Source organism: Lygodium microphyllum, chromosome 1 (assembly GCF_053477565.2).
Source record: "Lygodium microphyllum isolate KBCC chromosome 1, Lygodium_microphyllum_v1.1.10, whole genome shotgun sequence".
NCBI classification, from domain to species: Eukaryota; Viridiplantae; Streptophyta; class Polypodiopsida; order Schizaeales; family Lygodiaceae; genus Lygodium; species Lygodium microphyllum.
Window position 1 is genome coordinate 104,107,083 of NC_141135.1, and position 17,769 is coordinate 104,124,851.

General features: G+C 40.4%; 1 protein-coding gene across 1 annotated transcript in view; it reads left to right on the forward strand.

Moving 5' to 3' along the window:
* Window positions 1-1,023: 1,023 nt before the first annotated feature.
* The window catches only part of LOC148041484 (proteasome inhibitor-like protein), a 32,791-nt gene continuing 16,045 nt past the window's right edge, over window positions 1,024-17,769 (forward strand). The window contains exons 1-3 of the mRNA XM_087680034.1: window positions 1,024-1,356; window positions 1,501-1,702; window positions 1,841-1,969. Of these exons, the coding sequence (XP_087536160.1) occupies window positions 1,200-1,356; window positions 1,501-1,702; window positions 1,841-1,969 (488 nt within the window). The 5' untranslated portion in view covers window positions 1,024-1,199. The remainder of the gene's footprint in view (window positions 1,357-1,500; window positions 1,703-1,840; window positions 1,970-17,769) is intronic.

The following is a 17,769-nucleotide window of genomic DNA, read 5'->3' on the forward strand; positions in this document are numbered from 1 at the left end:
GATGCACAAGATCGCATAGTAGGAGGAGCATCTACAAATATACCCACATGCATCTCACATAATTATGCTTTGTATACTTTGGTGCCTCCTTATATCTCAAAATTGAGCTCATGTGAGGAGATCCACAATTAGCACATACATGTCATCCTAGTACATCCATATACCTTAGTTGGAGGTTTTAGCCATTCTAAGATGGTCATGTCAAATGCCATATTCATATCCAATGTGATTCATGTCCATTGAGTGCCTATCTCTAGTATTATTCAACTTGATGTCAAAGGTTTATCTCAATGTGAATTCATTGAAAGGTGGGTGCATCCATTCTATACTGTAATAGTGGCATATAATTAAGAAACCAACGTAAGTTTGTGAGACCAAATAAAGTACTACATTACTACATCTAGACATCGCACATGTCATGCTAGAAAATCCTTTATATGGATGTGAAAGCTAAAATGGTGGTGGTATGGCTATGGTGGTATGATGGTTGGAACCCTCTAGAAGTCCAATGGTGATGGGCAAAGTCTTCATTGATGAACTTGTCATCTATGACTATGGTGGTATGATGGTCGGAACCCTTTAGAAGCACGATGGTGATGGGCAAAGTCTTCATTGATGAACTTGCCATCTATGACAGCCTCTTCATTGGGCACATCGGGTGTGATTGAGAAGATGAAGTGCATATGGCATAGGTGATTAGAAGGGATTTACAAGGAATCATGTTTGGCCTACGATTCGTTTACTACATGGAGAGAGAGAGAGAGAGAGAGAGAGAGAGAGAGAGAGAGAGAGAGAGAGAGAGAGAGAGAGAGAGAGAGAGCGAGAGAGAGAGAGAGAGAGAGAGAGAGGTTTTACCTACATTGTAGAGCATGTACAAATTCAAGGTCTTGATCCTTGGTAGGCTAGATGGCTTAAGGCACACATTCGAGATGTTGATTGAGGTTTTACCTACATTGTAGAGCATGCACACATTCTAGGTCTTGATCCATGGTAGGCTAGATCGCTTAAGGCACACATTCGAGGTGTTGATCATTGTTGGGAACTTTGAAAAGCCTTTGGAAGTCTAGTACCAAGCGTGCCTTACAAGTTCCTTTTTAGAAAGGAAGACGAGAGACACAGAGACGGGGGCCTTGGAAGATCGTTCTCGTTAGTTCGAGAGAGCTCTCCAGTCGAGTCTGCACCTAGAAGGTTCAACGGCCATGGCGACCGAGGGGGGGGTTCTTGGAGTCATCAGGGCTGCACGGCCGGAGTTCCGATCCCCGCACGATCGCGCTGCATTTGCTGTGAATGCTGCCTTCCTCTCGGCTGGCTACTCCCTCACAGCAGCCGGCTCGCGCGCATCTTCTCCCCCTCCAGGTTACTCTTTTTTTTGCTAGTTGTAGATTAAGGTCCAGCAGACTTTGGCTTTGGCGATCCCTGTGTAATGTCTAATGCAGCCTGTTTACTAATGTATCATAGTTGTCTGATTAAATAATGTATACGAACGTCTAAAACCTGCAGAAGATGGAGAGAGTCAGGAGGACGTAGGTATTGATGGCTGGAATGATATGCCAGGGGCATATGCTTTTCGATACTCTGGTTCTGGCCAACAAGGCCTCTGCAAGTGTGTGTTGGTCAAAGCTATTCCCGTAGACGATATGCTGATGGTGGATGTAGCTCCCCTTGATGATGGCAGCAAGGAGCCTCTCCACTTGGATATCCGGTATCTCCACTTTGAGTACCTCAAATGTGTATCAAGTCGAAAAACGTTCATTGAGTATTGAAATGTGTCCCACAATTGTAGCATCAAAGCACTGTATATCATAACAAGCCGTGATGTACTGTTATTGATTTTAAACAGGGTCTCAGATTATGTTACCAGCTCAGAGGGACGTAATTATGGTCAACTCTACAAGAATCTCAATGAGTTGGTTGAAAGAATCAACTCTGACTTGCTAACAAAGTTAGGTGCTCCAACACCTAGCATATGGTGAGTAAAGAGATTTTATCATATTTTCCTTTTTTCCTTTTGTACATTTGTGTACTTCTGACTAAGCATCCATGAGTCTGCGTGTGCATGCTCCAAACTTTATATAACTGCATGTATTTTAACCTTTTGGGACTGGTTTTAAATGGGTGAAATGTGAAAGCCATCGTTTCTATGGATAGAGCAGTGATACTACTTTGAAGAGGTTTGGGTCCCCTCAATAAGAACGACTTGCAAATTGTCACATTCTAACAATGTGCTATTAATTGATGGATTGGAGTTTGAATGATAGTGAAACTTGTAAGTTGTGATTTATTGTTATCAAAGAAATGGGTCCCTTTGTATGCGACAATTTTCTATGTCCACCACCATTGAACTAGGTACTCGGTTGTTTATGAAGGTTGCCTCCCAAGATATTGAGCTTATTGAAGGATCAAGTACAATTGTTGGGTCACACTTGACAATGGTAGAGGCCCTTTGTGTATTGTCAATTTGCAAGGCAATATACAAGAGGTAATCTAACTTGAGCCTATTGAAGAGCTGAGTATAACAATTGGGTGATACTTCACAATGGTAGAGGTCCTCTATACGTGGTCACTTGACAAGATAATATATTAAAAGCTACTCAAGGTTAGACACAATTACATCTCCTTGCACATTAACAAATATGTTGGGAAAAATGGTGGAGATAGTAATAAGCTACCATTCAGGCTTGTGATTTTGATTTCAAATTGCTTGAAGGATCGATCTTTGGTTCCTCCATACAGTAGCTCTTTTCCTCATCATTGATACTTCTACTTGAAGGACTGCATTTTGCTTCCTTCACAATGTAGATCCCTTCTAGGTGTTGCCATGTGATCAGCTAGAATAATGCAATTATCTCCAAGCTCCGCTCCCTTCTATTAGCAGGACTTAGTGTTCATCATTCTTCATTATTCTCTTGCGTTTTGAGTTTTCTTTGCAGCAATATTTGTTGTATGCTTTGTGTATCTCCCTATAGACTCTATCGTCTCTCAACATGGTAGTAGAGCATATCGCTCCATCTCTCAAGTAGCTTCTTAGAGCAAAGGTGCTCCAAGAGCTAAAGATCCATATTCTCCTTTGCTCCAAGAGCTAAAGATCCATATTCTCCGTTGAGGTGAAGAAAGGTTGCAAGATTGGTTTTGCATCCTCTGCACCATCAGGGTATATCATTATCTTCTTGTCTAGACTCCCTTCCACTCTTCCATTACAAGTTTGATGCAGTAGTGTTATGGCTTCTCTAGAGATGGAAGCATGAACCACTAGGTGTTCCTATTGTAGCAAGATTGTTTACACCATTGCATATTGTTGTCATCAACCTTGGCTCCCTACCCCACAGGAGTATATGTGGCTACTTCTTGGCACTCCTTGTATCATCTCACTGTTTTGGATGATAAGAGGTTGTCTTGCATTGGCTATTAGAGTTTTATGCTCAAGGCAATAAGACATATACAACATGCACTAAGCCCTTTTGAGCAAAAGCAGGCTTTAAGACCTTACAAGGTGATAAGTCATTCTAGAGGTGTCCGCAACGCACTATGAAGGTTTCTTTCACCTATTTTTAGATTTAGTAGTTACTAGGATCCTTGGCTCTATAGTTTGCTCCAACAAGAGACAATTGTTGGATATTGTCTTTTTGGCAATTAGCTTCACATGAAGATGGGTTGTTCCACTCCCTTCGCTCTACATTTCAATCCATTGCGAGACGATGAATGTTTGCCACTACCCTCGGCTTTGTAGTCCTCTTCATTATGAGGTAGTGGTTATTTGATATCACCTTTGGTTTTGAGTCCGCTCCATTGAGAGAGAGAGAGAGAGAGAGAGAGAGAGAGAGAGAGAGAGAGAGAGAGAGAGAGAGAGAGAGGCTATCACCCACATGTGGCTCTCGAGGAGCTATTCATTTCTCTCCCTTGTATGGCTCCATAGACATTGACTTCAATGAGGGCATCAAGGAGATTATGTGTGATACTCCTCCTTCCCATTCCTCTTCTACTCAATTTTGAGAGAATACCTTTGGGAGTTGTCCGGCTTGTGTTCTTTTGCATGATTTACGAGTTTTTGGATTTCCTACCTCCTTTCAAGGAGGATCCACAAGAGGACTTCACAAGGGGACTAGTTTTAGTGGGGGTCAGTTTTTGTTCTTCTCATTCATCGGAGAACCATGTTTTTTTTGTTACTTCTCATGGCCATCTATGTACCTTGGCTTGGACCAAGGTTTTTATCATTTTTCTCTTTTGACACCAATACAAAGGATCTACAAGTTTTACCTAGGTCGGTGAAACCAGCCTTCCTTTCGTGGATGGGTGGTAATTTCCTAATTAGAACTTTATAGCAGTAACATTTATTACAAAATCGAGAAATGCAAATTTACTTATAATCTTGGACAATGGATATCTTGTTGGCTCCAAAACTGGCGTCTCTTTCGGTATTTATTTGACTTAATTGAAGAAGAAGTTGATGTACAATGGAATTTTTTCAATCCCTTTCGGTGTTTCGACTCCCCTTGCTGTCCAAAATGACCAGCAAGTCTTCAATCTAATTTGCTCCTTGATTCGGGTAGTGAATTGGCCTTCACTCGCTTTGATGGAGATGGAAAATGCGCCAAATTCATTGATTTGCTGGTCCCTTCACTTGAATTTGATTAAAAACAGCTTCAGCCTTGTTGAATCCGAGTCTTAGAGCTTCCAATTATTGGTATGCTTCTCGAGTCCGTTGCTAAACCCTAATTTCTATTGCAGATTAGGGTTTACAGCGGAGAAATCTGAAATTTCTCAGTCTTTGGTAATCTCAATGCTGTAATCTTCGGAGCAAGGTTGTAGAAAGGTTAGGAGGTGAGAGAGAATGCCAAGGAGAGAGAAAATTCAGACTTTCTTTGCGAAGAACTAAAGAAAATCTGTCATTTAGTGCTACTACCCTGTCTCAATGGCTTGTAGATGCAAAGAATTGAAGAAAATCAGTCATTTACTTCTATTGTCTTGTCTCAACAGCTTGCAAATGTTGTTACTTGTTGTTGATTGGTCTTATCTTGTTCCTGATTGTCTCAGAAGGTCCTCCAAATGGCTACAAATCAGACCAGTAGCATCTCCTCCCTCTCTCTTGCAAGTTGAATACACTAAAAATTCCTCCCTCCAACCTCTTAAAAGACTTTTTTCAGACCTACATGGGCATTTTTGACAAGTGGTAGTCTTTCCAAATGGTTTTTCTAGCATTATCCATAATTAAATATTAATTTTTAATCTTTAAATACTGAAAATTAATCTAATAATTATTTTGGTGCCATAAAAAATAATCAGAGTGGCCGAAAATTAAATTGGCTAGGCAACTTCTATTTGCGAGCGTCTCTGCACCATCTTTGACCATTAGATTGACATTAGGTACCATTAAACACCATGTCTTTAGTGTCACCAACTGATACTTATGGCCAAATGAATGACCTAGGCCAACAAATGGCACTGGATACCACTAACTTCTAAGTATTTGTGTGGTATAACTTCTAGCAACTTTTGCCTTTGACATTCCATGATTTTTTTAAGTCTTGGGCTCGTAATTTACTCTAACCCTAGTTACACCTCACGTGTGCAACATTTACTTAACCATGTGATTAAAAATTAATCCACATGTTAAGTGAGGTTTTAAAAATACATGTCCTCATGATAGTTGGGGCCTTGGATATTTCACCCATGACTTGGTGGCGATACCTCTGTATTCTTATTAGTATGGAGACATTGAGGTAGTGGCTTCTCTTGAGCTAGAGTTTCTAGCACTATTAGCATACTATGTCTACTATTTTTCTCTACACGTTTTCTTTCAAGTAGAATACTTAGATTATTGGTGGAGATTGTCTCTTTTACTCTTCCTAGGGTACCTTTTTGGACTTGAGAGGGGATGTAGAGCAACTAAAGTCAATTAGTGCATTGTGTTACATAAATTCCTATTTTGGTTTGCATGGACAATCCCATAAAGGCTTTATTTGTATCATTTATTAATATTTGGGAGCCACCGAAGATGGTCGAGGTGCCACCCTAGACAGTTCAGTGACTCGTGTGCCTATAAATAGGGCATAGGCATCCATACATCCTCACGCCATCTTATTCCTTCTTTGTTATAGTTTATTCTCTCCATCAAACTTTCATCCTTTGCTTTGCACCATTGCCATCCATATGTCTATCTTGGTAGATATCTTAATTCATCAATTGTTTGTGATACCATACTAGTAGTTGGCTTCATTCTAGAGGCCGTCTTCACATTACCATTAGCTCCAGTCACTCTTGTTTGTTGCATTTTGAGTCCACACTCCTTTGAGACATGTTCCTCATCATTTCACTGTTGCATTTGCTAGTTTAACGATGGATGCAATGATGGATAGCATAGAAGATTGCTGTGATAGGCTGCACAACACAATGAAAAAAAGAGAGACTATAAGAAAAGAGAAACCAAAAAAACATAGCAAAGAAGAACTTAGAAAAATGCTTGGGAAATGGAATCCATATACTAAAAATGAGATAGCGTTGTGTACAATAGTGAATCATCCGTTGATGTGTGCACTTGCACTGACTCCCTCTCTTCAACAACCGGGCTTGCAAGTAACTAAGTATGTTGATAATGAATGGGGAGGAGGGAGCAGTGACCAATAAATAGGCCATAATTAGCAAAAAGTTGACGTACATAAATAGAATGTTGTGCCAAGACCACTAAAGCAAACCTAGACTCACTCATGAGTTGACTAGTTTGCTAACATCCTCTCAGATCATGGTGATTTGATACAATATAATTGAAACCGGTCTTTGAAAGCCCAAAGGGCTGTAAACCACATTTTAGTAGACACTTGTTGGCCCCAAAGCTTTGGTGCCTCTTTTGGTATTTCTTTAGATGATTAAAATATGCTTGAAATTGATTACACATGGTTGTATTTTAGCAATTTCTCGTTACATAACCAATCCATGGGTGCACAATGGCCTTGACATCTTCATTGTCGGCCTTCAACCAGCTGTAGAGTGTTAAAATTGCGAATGAACTCTTCGGCCTGTCAAACCCCTAAAAGCGACAATAAGCAATTGAATCCAATTTGTAGAGCATTTACTAAGATCACTCTCTTGCATAATCCCTATGTAGTCTCTCTTACAAATAGAGGGGGCTCTCATGATAAAACTATGAGAATGTTGCTCTCTTTGTGACCAAATTGGTTAGAAAGTGCACTAGGCTTGAGATCTCGAAGAAGAAGAAAGAATCTCAGGCCATAGTGTTGTCATAACTTTTTTTTTTTCGATATTTAGCTAAAACAGAAGCGTAACTTGTTGTATATGGAGTTATGAGGCTATCTAATAGAATCCCCATGCCAAGAGAAGGAAAATTGGCTAATGTCCATACTCCATCTATATTGTAAGTTCATTCCATGACTGAAATTTGCAATTTTCTATAGGAAGAAGGGGAAGTCTCCAAACTCGGGTTGCTCTAAATGAGAGAGAAGAAGCCCTAAATAGCTAAGATAAGCTTTTCAAATGAGTAACCAATAGCTCCTTAATCATATCAAGTTTTTGATAAAGTGTTAATTAATGATTTAGTTATTAATCATAAGTGAGCCGTTCACTGGATAAAACTTTAGTTCAAGGCTTGCTTAATAACTTAAGTGCCCTAAGAAATATGCTTATTGGGCGAAACTTTCAATGCAATCAAATTCTAAAGTGCAAACTTCCAATTTAATGGAAGTTTTATATTGTACCTTGTTCCTTTAGCCTTGGCCATGTACCACATGGCGTGCACACTTGTCCATCGCATGTCCTAATGTTAAATCATTCACTGTTGGTGCAATGATCACCATGCAAAGACCTAGGGGTACAAGGATTAAAGTTCATTTTAATTAAAAATCTTCATGAAGTTTTATTAAATCATGAAGTTCATTTCTCATTTTGGTGACATATCTTCCTCTTGAAACATTGCAAGTGATCCCGATTGCACACAATTAAGATTCAACACGGTATACTAAATGGCCAATACATGTTTTTTAGCTACTAAATATACTGTCATTACTGTATATATTGTTAATGTATAGTTGTTCATACATGTTTCTAAGTAACCAAGCATGTAGCTGTTACATCATGTATTACTAATGTACAATTATCTATACATGTTTCAATGTAACCAAGCATGCTGCTATTACACTATGTTTTGGTAATATGCATTTTTAAAAAAAATGATAGTTACTGTACCAGTATGTAACCAATCAGAATTGTACAAATTCTGTAACAAACCTTTTGTATATCAATTGTTACCAAGATATATTGGCTTAGTGATTTCAAATTAATTTGATGCTCATGTGCTCTGAAAGGCGATTTTGTATTATTTAAGTGTTTTAAAATATGATTAAATAGTCATCTTTATCTTTCTATTTAAGGGTGACCAATGACTAGAACACCCTATAATTATACTCGAGTCATCATTGATGAGATGCCCAAGAGAATTAAAAGTTTAGTCGGGCAGTCAAATTGACCAGAAAACTTAGATGACTATGACTTTTACACTTTGATAGTCATATTTACTAGAAGTCCATATAATGAGTGATTTCACTTTCGTGAAACCAGATGTTCATGATTAAAGAAACAAAGTATGAATTGGTGAACCTATATAGTGAGCTCTCTAGAAGCTAAATTTGGTGACTTCTAAAATTTAGGAGGTTACTATTGACGAGGTGCAATGGCCAAAGAACCCTCATGTCATAGATCAGGGGAATGAAGTAAACATCTCACGTGATTCTAACGACTTCCAACAAATGTCTAAGCAACTTGGCAATATGAATGATGGTTTACTTTAGCTTACCCACTCCATGGATGATAAATTTAATAAGATGATTTCTCATATGGAGCAACAAAGTAATAGATTGGATACCAAGTTTGATCAGTTGATCACTATATTCAGCAATTTGGGAGAGAGATTCCAAAGTAAACCCCCATCCCATGTTGAAGAAGTGCCCCACTTATTCATGGGAATGTGAGATCTACTACAGCTCATCAAAATATACCATCGACTTATGAACATGGTGGTCCTTCTAGAGTCAATGAAACCGCTTAGCCACGTGCTAACTCATGGAATAGAGACAGGCTTAAATTTCCTATCTCAAGAGAACATGGACAGCAAGGTCATTCACTGCATGTGTCATCACTGCGGTACTTGGTCTTGAAGACTCATTTGACTCCAATGACCTTTCTATGAGAAGGCTTAGGCACAAGGTACCAAGTGCCATTTCGCTCAATCGACTCTAGCTCCTGCTCCATCGCTCTTTGCCAATGATCATGTTGTAAAGCCTCCTTTAGGGAGACAGGCTCCCGATCCTGCATGGCATGAGTTATCAAATAGTAATTGGTGCACACAAGCTCTGTGTGGTATGCACGGTTCCTCTGAGAATGCCACGGGTCATCTTGCGGCTACCACTTCTCAGGGAACCCCTCAATCCTTGTGTCATGAAGAGAGTCATGAGCCCAACAAGGAGGATGCTGGATCTCTCCTCGTTGCTCTCCATCTACGGAAGTCTTTGGAAGGTCCACCAATTGCTGGGGCTAAACTGGTGAATCCGATGGCGGAGAACTAAGCTCATCATCCGAAGAAGAATCCTCACGAGGCACGGGCTCTAGAGGAACAATTACTAGCATCTAGCTATCGTCGGGATTGCCAAGAACGGAGTGTTCCTCACCCCCCTCTAAGATGAGAATTTCCACAAACCAAACATCATGGCTTGTGTAGACATTCCATTTAATGGGATCATACAATCGGTAGCCTTGAGATTGCATGCTATAGCCCATAAACACGTGTCTTTTGAAAGCCGCTTCAAATTCGTCACTCTATGTTTACGGGATGTGAACGTAGGCGTCATGCCTAAAAACCTTGAAATAAGCAACATATGGCTCACCACAATATCCGACAAACCTCGAACAAGCTGTCCCTTAGATGCCTTCCATAGGTAATCATATTTGAGGTGGCCAAACTGAGCATGCCAAAGGTCGGACTGCATTTGTGAGGTAAGAAGAAGAGAAGTGAAAGGCAGAAGAAGACTGCAACTTGTAGATCCATTCTCCTCATAACCTAAAGCAAGTACTTGTCTTGATCCACGATCAAGAATCCAAAAGGAATCCACATCAAACTCGACCAAGAGGCCGAGGGCACAAATCTTGTGTGCTAAAAGTAGATGGTATCCCAAGGCCGGCACATAAAGCACCTCGGATGTATGGGCACCACCTTGCCCATCTAGAATAAGATGCATATTACCCCATCTTTGAATTGGGATAGAAGAACTATTACCAATGAGAATTGGCCATGGGAAGGCCGCAAATGAGCAACACTTGTTGTAGAAGGAGTCATGTGCTAGGAGGCACCACTATCAACAATCCACTCTTGAGTGTATGGGGTTGTCAATGTGGCATTAGAGGCCTTCAAGGGCGATGCCACAACCACCCCCAAGTGGAGAAAAGCAACTGATGAGGGAGCAACCACTGCTCTGGAATCCTTTGAAGATTTCTCCTTCTCCTTTTCCTTCTTCTCCTTGTTGGGCAGTCCTTCTTGCAGTGACTTGTCTTGCCACAGATGTGACAAGTGGACTCCTTTTCCTTGTCCTTCTTTGATTTGGCCTCATTTTTCTTCTTTTGGGCCTTCCCCATATGCCATCATTCCTTGTAGGTATCCTAGGAAGATTAAAGATAAAATCCGTGGCTATGCTATCCCACGGTCTATGAGGAATAGGCAAGGGTTGCAACAAACCCAATGCCTTTTGTCGATCAAACTTGACGTTTTGACATACATTACACGTGTGCACAAAGTGATTTACATCATGTCTCAAGGTTGGCCAATAAAAGAAAGTTTCAATTGCTTTCACTGTAGCATCAATGCTAGGATGCCTTGCATACGTAGATGCATGACTTTCAACCATAATCTTGGCCCTTAAATTGCTTTGTAACACATAATCGACCATGCATCATAAGAAAGCCCTCTCTAAGATTGTAGTGCTCATGGTGCTTACCATTTGATAACAGATCATACTAACAAAGTCCTCGTCGGCTGGATACTTTGTCTTCATCTCATTAGACAATGCATCGGCCACAACATTCTTTTTACCCTCCACATGTACTATTTGAAAGTGAAACATGGATAAAAAGTTGGCCCATCGCATGTGCTTCTTAGGCAGCTTAGTCTAAGTGAGAAAATATCGCAAAGTTTGATGATCCGTTTGTACAACAATATCAGCCACTAGCAAATAGTGTTTCCAAGTGGAAAGAGCGTGAATTAGAGCAAGCAATTCTTTCTCATAAACTTGCAAATTTTTCTTTGCACCTTGTAAAATTCTACTCTCATGTGCCACAACACGGCCTTCTTGTATTATAGCTGTTCCAATACTGTTCCCACATGCATCACATTGAACAATGAAAGCTTTTTGGAGATCTGGCAAGATCAACATTGGATTTGAAGTAAGCTTTTCTTTCAGCTTATAGAATACTGCAATTTCCTTATCAGCCCATGTAAATGGAACTCCCTTCTTTTGCAATGCATGAAGGGGTGAAGCAATTTCAGCAAAGTGGCGTATGAACCTTTTATAGTAAGAACACAGCCCCAAAAAGCTGCGTACATCACGCAAGGTTCTTAAATGAGGCCAATTGCATATTGACTCCACTTTTGCAGGATCCATTCTAACACTATCTTTTGAGACAATATGCCCTAAGAAGTGAATCTTTGACATGAAGAATTCTCTCTTTTTTGCATTAGTAACCAGCTTGTGTTTTCTAAGTTCCATAAACAAAGTAGTCAAATGCATTCGACGTTTTGCCTCATTCTTTGAAAGGACTATGATGTCATCAAAGAATGTGCCAATGAAAGACCTATAGGGTTGAAAAATTCGATCCATCATGCGATTAAACGGCGCAAGTGCATTTGTAAGCCCAAGTGGCAAGTCCAAGAACTCATATAATCCAAAAGTGGGCCTAAAAGTTAGCCTTGTGCACATCTTTTGGCATTATACGTATCTGATGATACCCACTTTTAAGGTCTATTCTACTAGAGATTGCACTTCCCTCTAAATGATCAGGGATATCATCAATCCTCGGTATAGGGAATCTATTTTTAATGGTGTTTTTGTTCAGGGCACAGTAATTGATACACATTTGCCATGAACCATCCTTGTTTTGCACAATCTGTAGAGGTGAGCAATAGGGTGATGAATTGGGCTGAAATAACCCTTTTTTCAATAGCTCATCAATTGATTCATTATTTCCTGCTGTTGAGCAGCACGCACTCTATAGAATGGTCTGTTTGGAGGCGTAATATCAAGCACAAGGTCGAGAGAATGATCTTGTGGCCTTTCGGGTGGTAATTCTCCAAGCAAGGAGTCAGAGAAACAATTTTGAAATCCTTTTAAGAAATCTGTCCGCTCATTGTACAGCATTGAAACATTAGACTTAGCATCATCTTTACTAACTTAGACTTAGCATCATCTTTACTAACATCTTTTGCAAAAACTAAGTATGTGGAAAGATGATTTTTTATTACTAAGGAAATTGCTGAAGCAAACACAAGAGGAATAGACTCTCCCTTCAACTTTACATCAAGAACATGTTGCCTGTCTTTTTGAGTGAGAGTGATTTTCCTATTATATACATCAATCATTGCATGCACTCTATGACACCATGGAATATCCAATAAGACATCACAGCCCTCCAATGGCATAATGTGAAAATCCTCGCTATCCACATATGACTGCAAATGAATTTGGAGTTTTCCCAATGATAAGGGTGATTGGCTCTGTGTGTCTAGGACAAGGCAACTAGCCTCACCCATGGGATCCATATCATCATCTCTAATACCCAACTTGGCCGCCAATTTTGGGGAAATGAAGGGCGTCAAAGAAATCTAAAGCATGCTGATCCCTCACTTTGCCCCATGCATTGAATAGTTCCGAAGCATTCATGTTTGGTTGCTTACCAACAAGATCGGATACCAATCCAACAATAGTTTTATGCTTCTTGCTGTTCTGATCCTTATTGTCATTTGCATGGTTTTTAGACTTACATTCTAGGCATTCACGTGCTATACGCCCCTCTTGTTCACAAACATAGCATTTGTTTGCATCGTACAATGCCTTTCTTTCAATAGCTTTCTTAGCACTATCAAATGACCTTTTGCCTTGTTTGCCTTTTTCAAAGAATGACATTGATTGATTTTCAGCTTGTCGACCGTTTTTTTAGGATTTAAACTTGCTGCCCAAAAAAGCAGTCTTTCTGCCCTTATTTTTTAGTATTGTCCTTTGAACCATCTTTGCTACCCTTGTGACATGTCCTTTCATCAATGCATAAGTTGTATTTGCATTTTCAGTCAATTGTGCCATACTGGTCACTTTTGTCTTGGTGCATGACTTATTGGAAGAGTCCATATTCTACTTCTTTTTCTCCTTCCTCCAAGCCACTAAGTCCTTACAATCCTTGCACAAATGGCCCTTCTTACCATAGTTATAGCATCGGACCTTAAGCTTCTTCTTGTCACCCCTCTTTGAAGCTGCAAATGCCACATCATGGCCACCATGTCGATATGAAAACCCCCTCTATAAGCTCAATGATGCCTCATGCTCAAGCAACATCAAGAACATGAGTGAAATTGACTAGCGTTGATGATATTTGGGCCCACAAAGCATTGGTTACTCCATCAAACTTTGGAGGGAGCTTATAAAGCATGCCTTTGGAAGCGCGGATTGCATGCGGCGAAGCTGATCATGTATCTATGTAACTCAAAGAAAGAAAGACTAAATCACATCTTTAGCCTTAAACTTCATCTATCGGAGCTTCCATAGAGGGTCACTATACACATAGTTGATGAAGCCTCGTACAACATCTAAAGCTTTTGCCATATTCTTGAAGTTTTTTTGTAAGAGGTAGCTGTTGGTAAAATCTCTTTGGAAATACATTGGAGAAGGGTTGTATATGCACGGTCATCATTGGAATCCCATGTAAACAGAACTTCCTCATGGTTGTTAGGGTCCCAATTAGCTAGAAGAGGAGTGGGAGGCCAGGGCCACTCAATAGCTCTTGAAACAACGTACTATAATAGCTTTTGCACAAACCATGCTTTCATAATAGCAGCCCATGTTAGGTAGTCAGGGCCATGGAATTTGTCATTAGTGGAATAGTAGGGGGTGCCATTTGGTCCTCAGAGAGGATGGGATGAGAAGATAAGTGAAAGAAGAAAGATGGAGAGAGAGTACAACCAAAAGACAACAAAGACTGCAATGCCAAGAATTCGCACGTAGTGGATAGACTATTGAACACAAAAAAGACTGCTGGAGGAAATCTTTGTAAGAGAACATGGTGAAACCAACCAAAACGAGCTAGAAAAGGACTGAAGACAGCAAAAGCAGCAGCCTAAATGTTGTCCAGCCGACGGAAGATGTAAAACCTGAAAACACAGATGCTGGGAATCAAAATGAAAGAGGCAGCAGCATTAAATGCAGTCAATGCAGCAGCAAAAATACAGGCATTGACGAGGAAAATGCTGGGTTTTTGGGGATTAGATAGGCTGATTTACAGCAAACTAGTGTCGACCAGGCTGAAAAATGGTCACAGCAGGCACATATATGTTGGAAAATGGTAGCCAGCTATGGAGAGAGAGAGGAGAGACAATGACAACAAGAGAGTAAGCTGAAGCAAAAAGAGAGGAGTGTACTTGCTAGAATGAAAGATATAGTGAAAGTACAACTTATGTTTAGGTCAAGGGTTGACCTAACCAGCCTTCCACCAACTAACTAGAGTTAGGTTTATTTTACTCTAGAGCCTAGTGTCTAGGTATACACACCTTACATTGACACTTTAATAAGTGTCCGCACCACACAAATTACATTGGGTGCTGCCCATAGAATCGGCAAATTCTAACACCCCCTTGCAGTGCCAATGTGATAAAGTACAAGGATGATCAATCACCAAAGGGTAACAAGTTTAAGGACTTTCGAAAAGCCTCAAACTTCTCGCGTGGTAGTGCCTTGGTGAAAATGTTTGTAACATTTTTCAGTGTGGGTATATACATCAGGATGATCTCTCCTGCATAGCATCTCTCTTTGACATAATGGTAATGCACTTCTATGTTTCGTGCTAGCATGAAACACAGGATTTCGTGCTACTGCAATAGCACTCTTAACTATGTGAAAGAATGGGTGTAGGACTCTCCAATGGTAAATGTAGATCAGTCAATAATCTACGCAACCATACACATTTCACTGTTGCCATGAAGGTTACCCTGTACTCAGCCTCACAAGACGAGGTAGCCACTGTAGGTTGTTTCTTGCTTAGCCATGAAATGCATGAACAGCTTAGAAAGAAACAGTGCCCACTAGTAGACTGCCTAGTGTCTATATCACGAGCCCAATCTGAATCACTGTAAGCTTGTAAGTGCAAGTCTCCCCCCTAGGAAATAATAATGTATGTGATTGAGTACCTTGCAAATATCTGAAGATCCGCTTAATAGCTTGCCGATGTATGGTCTGTGGGCTATGCATACACCTGCTTACTTGAGATATTGCATACTGAATGTCAGGGTGTGGGTTGTAGAGATAAATAAGAGAGTTGGCTGTAAGTTGCAACATCAGACATCTCTTCACCATCATGTATAGACAGCTTTAAGCCTGGCTCCATAGGAGTGCACATATGTTTGCAATCTTACATACTAAACCTATGTAATAGCTTATCCACATATTGTGACTGTGACATGATGATACCATGTTGATTTTGGGTGAATTGAATCCCCAAATAATAGTGTAGGCAGCCCATATGTGACATTGCAAATGCATGTTTTAATTTAGTCTTAAAATCTGCAAATTTTTCTTCTGTAGGTCCACTGAGCAGCATGTCATCTACATAAAGAATAATAATCAACAAGTCTCCCCTCACATTCTTAATGTATAGAGTGGAAGCAGTTGGACTATTTTTGAACCCTTTGCTAGCCAAATAAGCATCAATTTTGGAGTACCATGCACGAGGAGCCTATTTGAGACCATAAAGAGCTTTACGCAGCTTGCATACCATGTGCTCTTTTCCTTTAACCACAAACCTTGGAGGTTGTGACACATAAACATCCTCATACAAATCCCCATTCAAGAATGCTGTCTTAATGTCCAACTGATATACTTTCTAACCATAATTTGCAGCCATAGCAATCACACATCTCACCGTACTCATACGGGATATAATAACAAAAGTTTTTTCATAATCTATGCCCTTCTTCTGTGCATAGCCTTTTGCTACCAACCGTGCTTTGTACCTATCAATTGTACCATCAGCCTTGTGTTTGAGTTTAAAAACCCATTTTGTGCCAATGGCCTTCTTGCCAGGTAGTAAATCCATAAGTTCCCATGTAGAGTTAGTGGCAATAGAGTCTAACTCATCCTGCATGGCTTGCATCCAATGTACATCTTGTTGAGCTTCGTCCAAGGAAGTAGGCTCATCATCATCCAATAGTGAGCTCATAAATACATGCTCATCACAATCATCTACTTCTGTAAAATCAATCAAATGTGCCCCCCTTGCATCATTCGTTGCATTTTTGGCAGCCCTTCTAGTGCGATGAGGTATAGGAGCATCCATTTTACTCTCCTGGAGAGTTTGTAACAGCTATCTTGGGACTGTTTTGGTTGCATTTACAGCAGCCCTTTCATGTTGTACTCTTTCTTCCACTGCATGTGGAAAAACCATCATCGATACCCTGCTGTTCGGGAGCATATAGTGCAGCGACAACTTGCTGTATTAAGTCTGTCCTGCCATTTACAACAGGCACAGACTCCAAAGTAAGTGGCAAAAGACCCTCAAAAACATCACCAATGTCGTGGGTGGCTGGCATTTGAAATTGATCATGTGAAAATGCAGCATTTTCAGCAAATAGGACATCCCTTTTGACAAAGACTTTCTTCGTGCGTGGGTCATACAAGCGATAGCCCTTGCTCTTCGAACTGTAGCCAATAAATATGCATTTTACAGCCTTGTCATCAAGCTTCCAACGAAGCTCTTTCGGAGCATGTGCATAGGCTATGCAACCAAACACGTGAAAGTAGTCTACTTTGGGTTTCTTGCCATGCCAAGCTTCGAACGGTGTGATCGTCTTTAGTGCCTTAGTGGGTGCACGATTCAACACATGATTTGCACACTGAAGGTCTTTCAGCCAAAATTTATGAGGTAGCCTCTTGCTTTTTAGCATACGAGTCATCTCCATAAGAGTTCGATTCTTCCTTTAGCAACACCATTTTGTTGAGGAGTCATTCTAACAGTGGCTTGATGTGTAATGCCATGATCAAGCAAATATGTCTCAAAAGCACGAGGTATGTACTCCCCCCCTCTATCTGTGCGAAGTGTCTGTACTTTTAAGTCGGTTTCAGCTTCAAGCTTTGCAACAAGATGTTTGAAATACATGAACTCATCGGATTTTGCGTTCAGCCCATGCACCCATGTATACCAAGAGTAGTCATCAATAAATGTAACAAAGTGCTAATTACCTCCAAGTGCATATGTCCTCATGGGACCACAAACATCAGAGTGAATAAGTTGCATTTTTCAAACAGCACGCAATGCACCATCCTTTTTGAAGGCAAACCTATGCTTCTTGCCCAAAATACATCTCTCACATGCATGAGGAGGTGGAGTCTCCACTGGAGGCAACACATCTACCATATGACACCTTCGAAGGGTCATCAAGCTCCCAAAGCTCATGTGTCCATAGCGAGCATGCCATAGCTCCACATTTTGCATAGTAGGGCGAAAGAGTAGTGACTGCCAAAG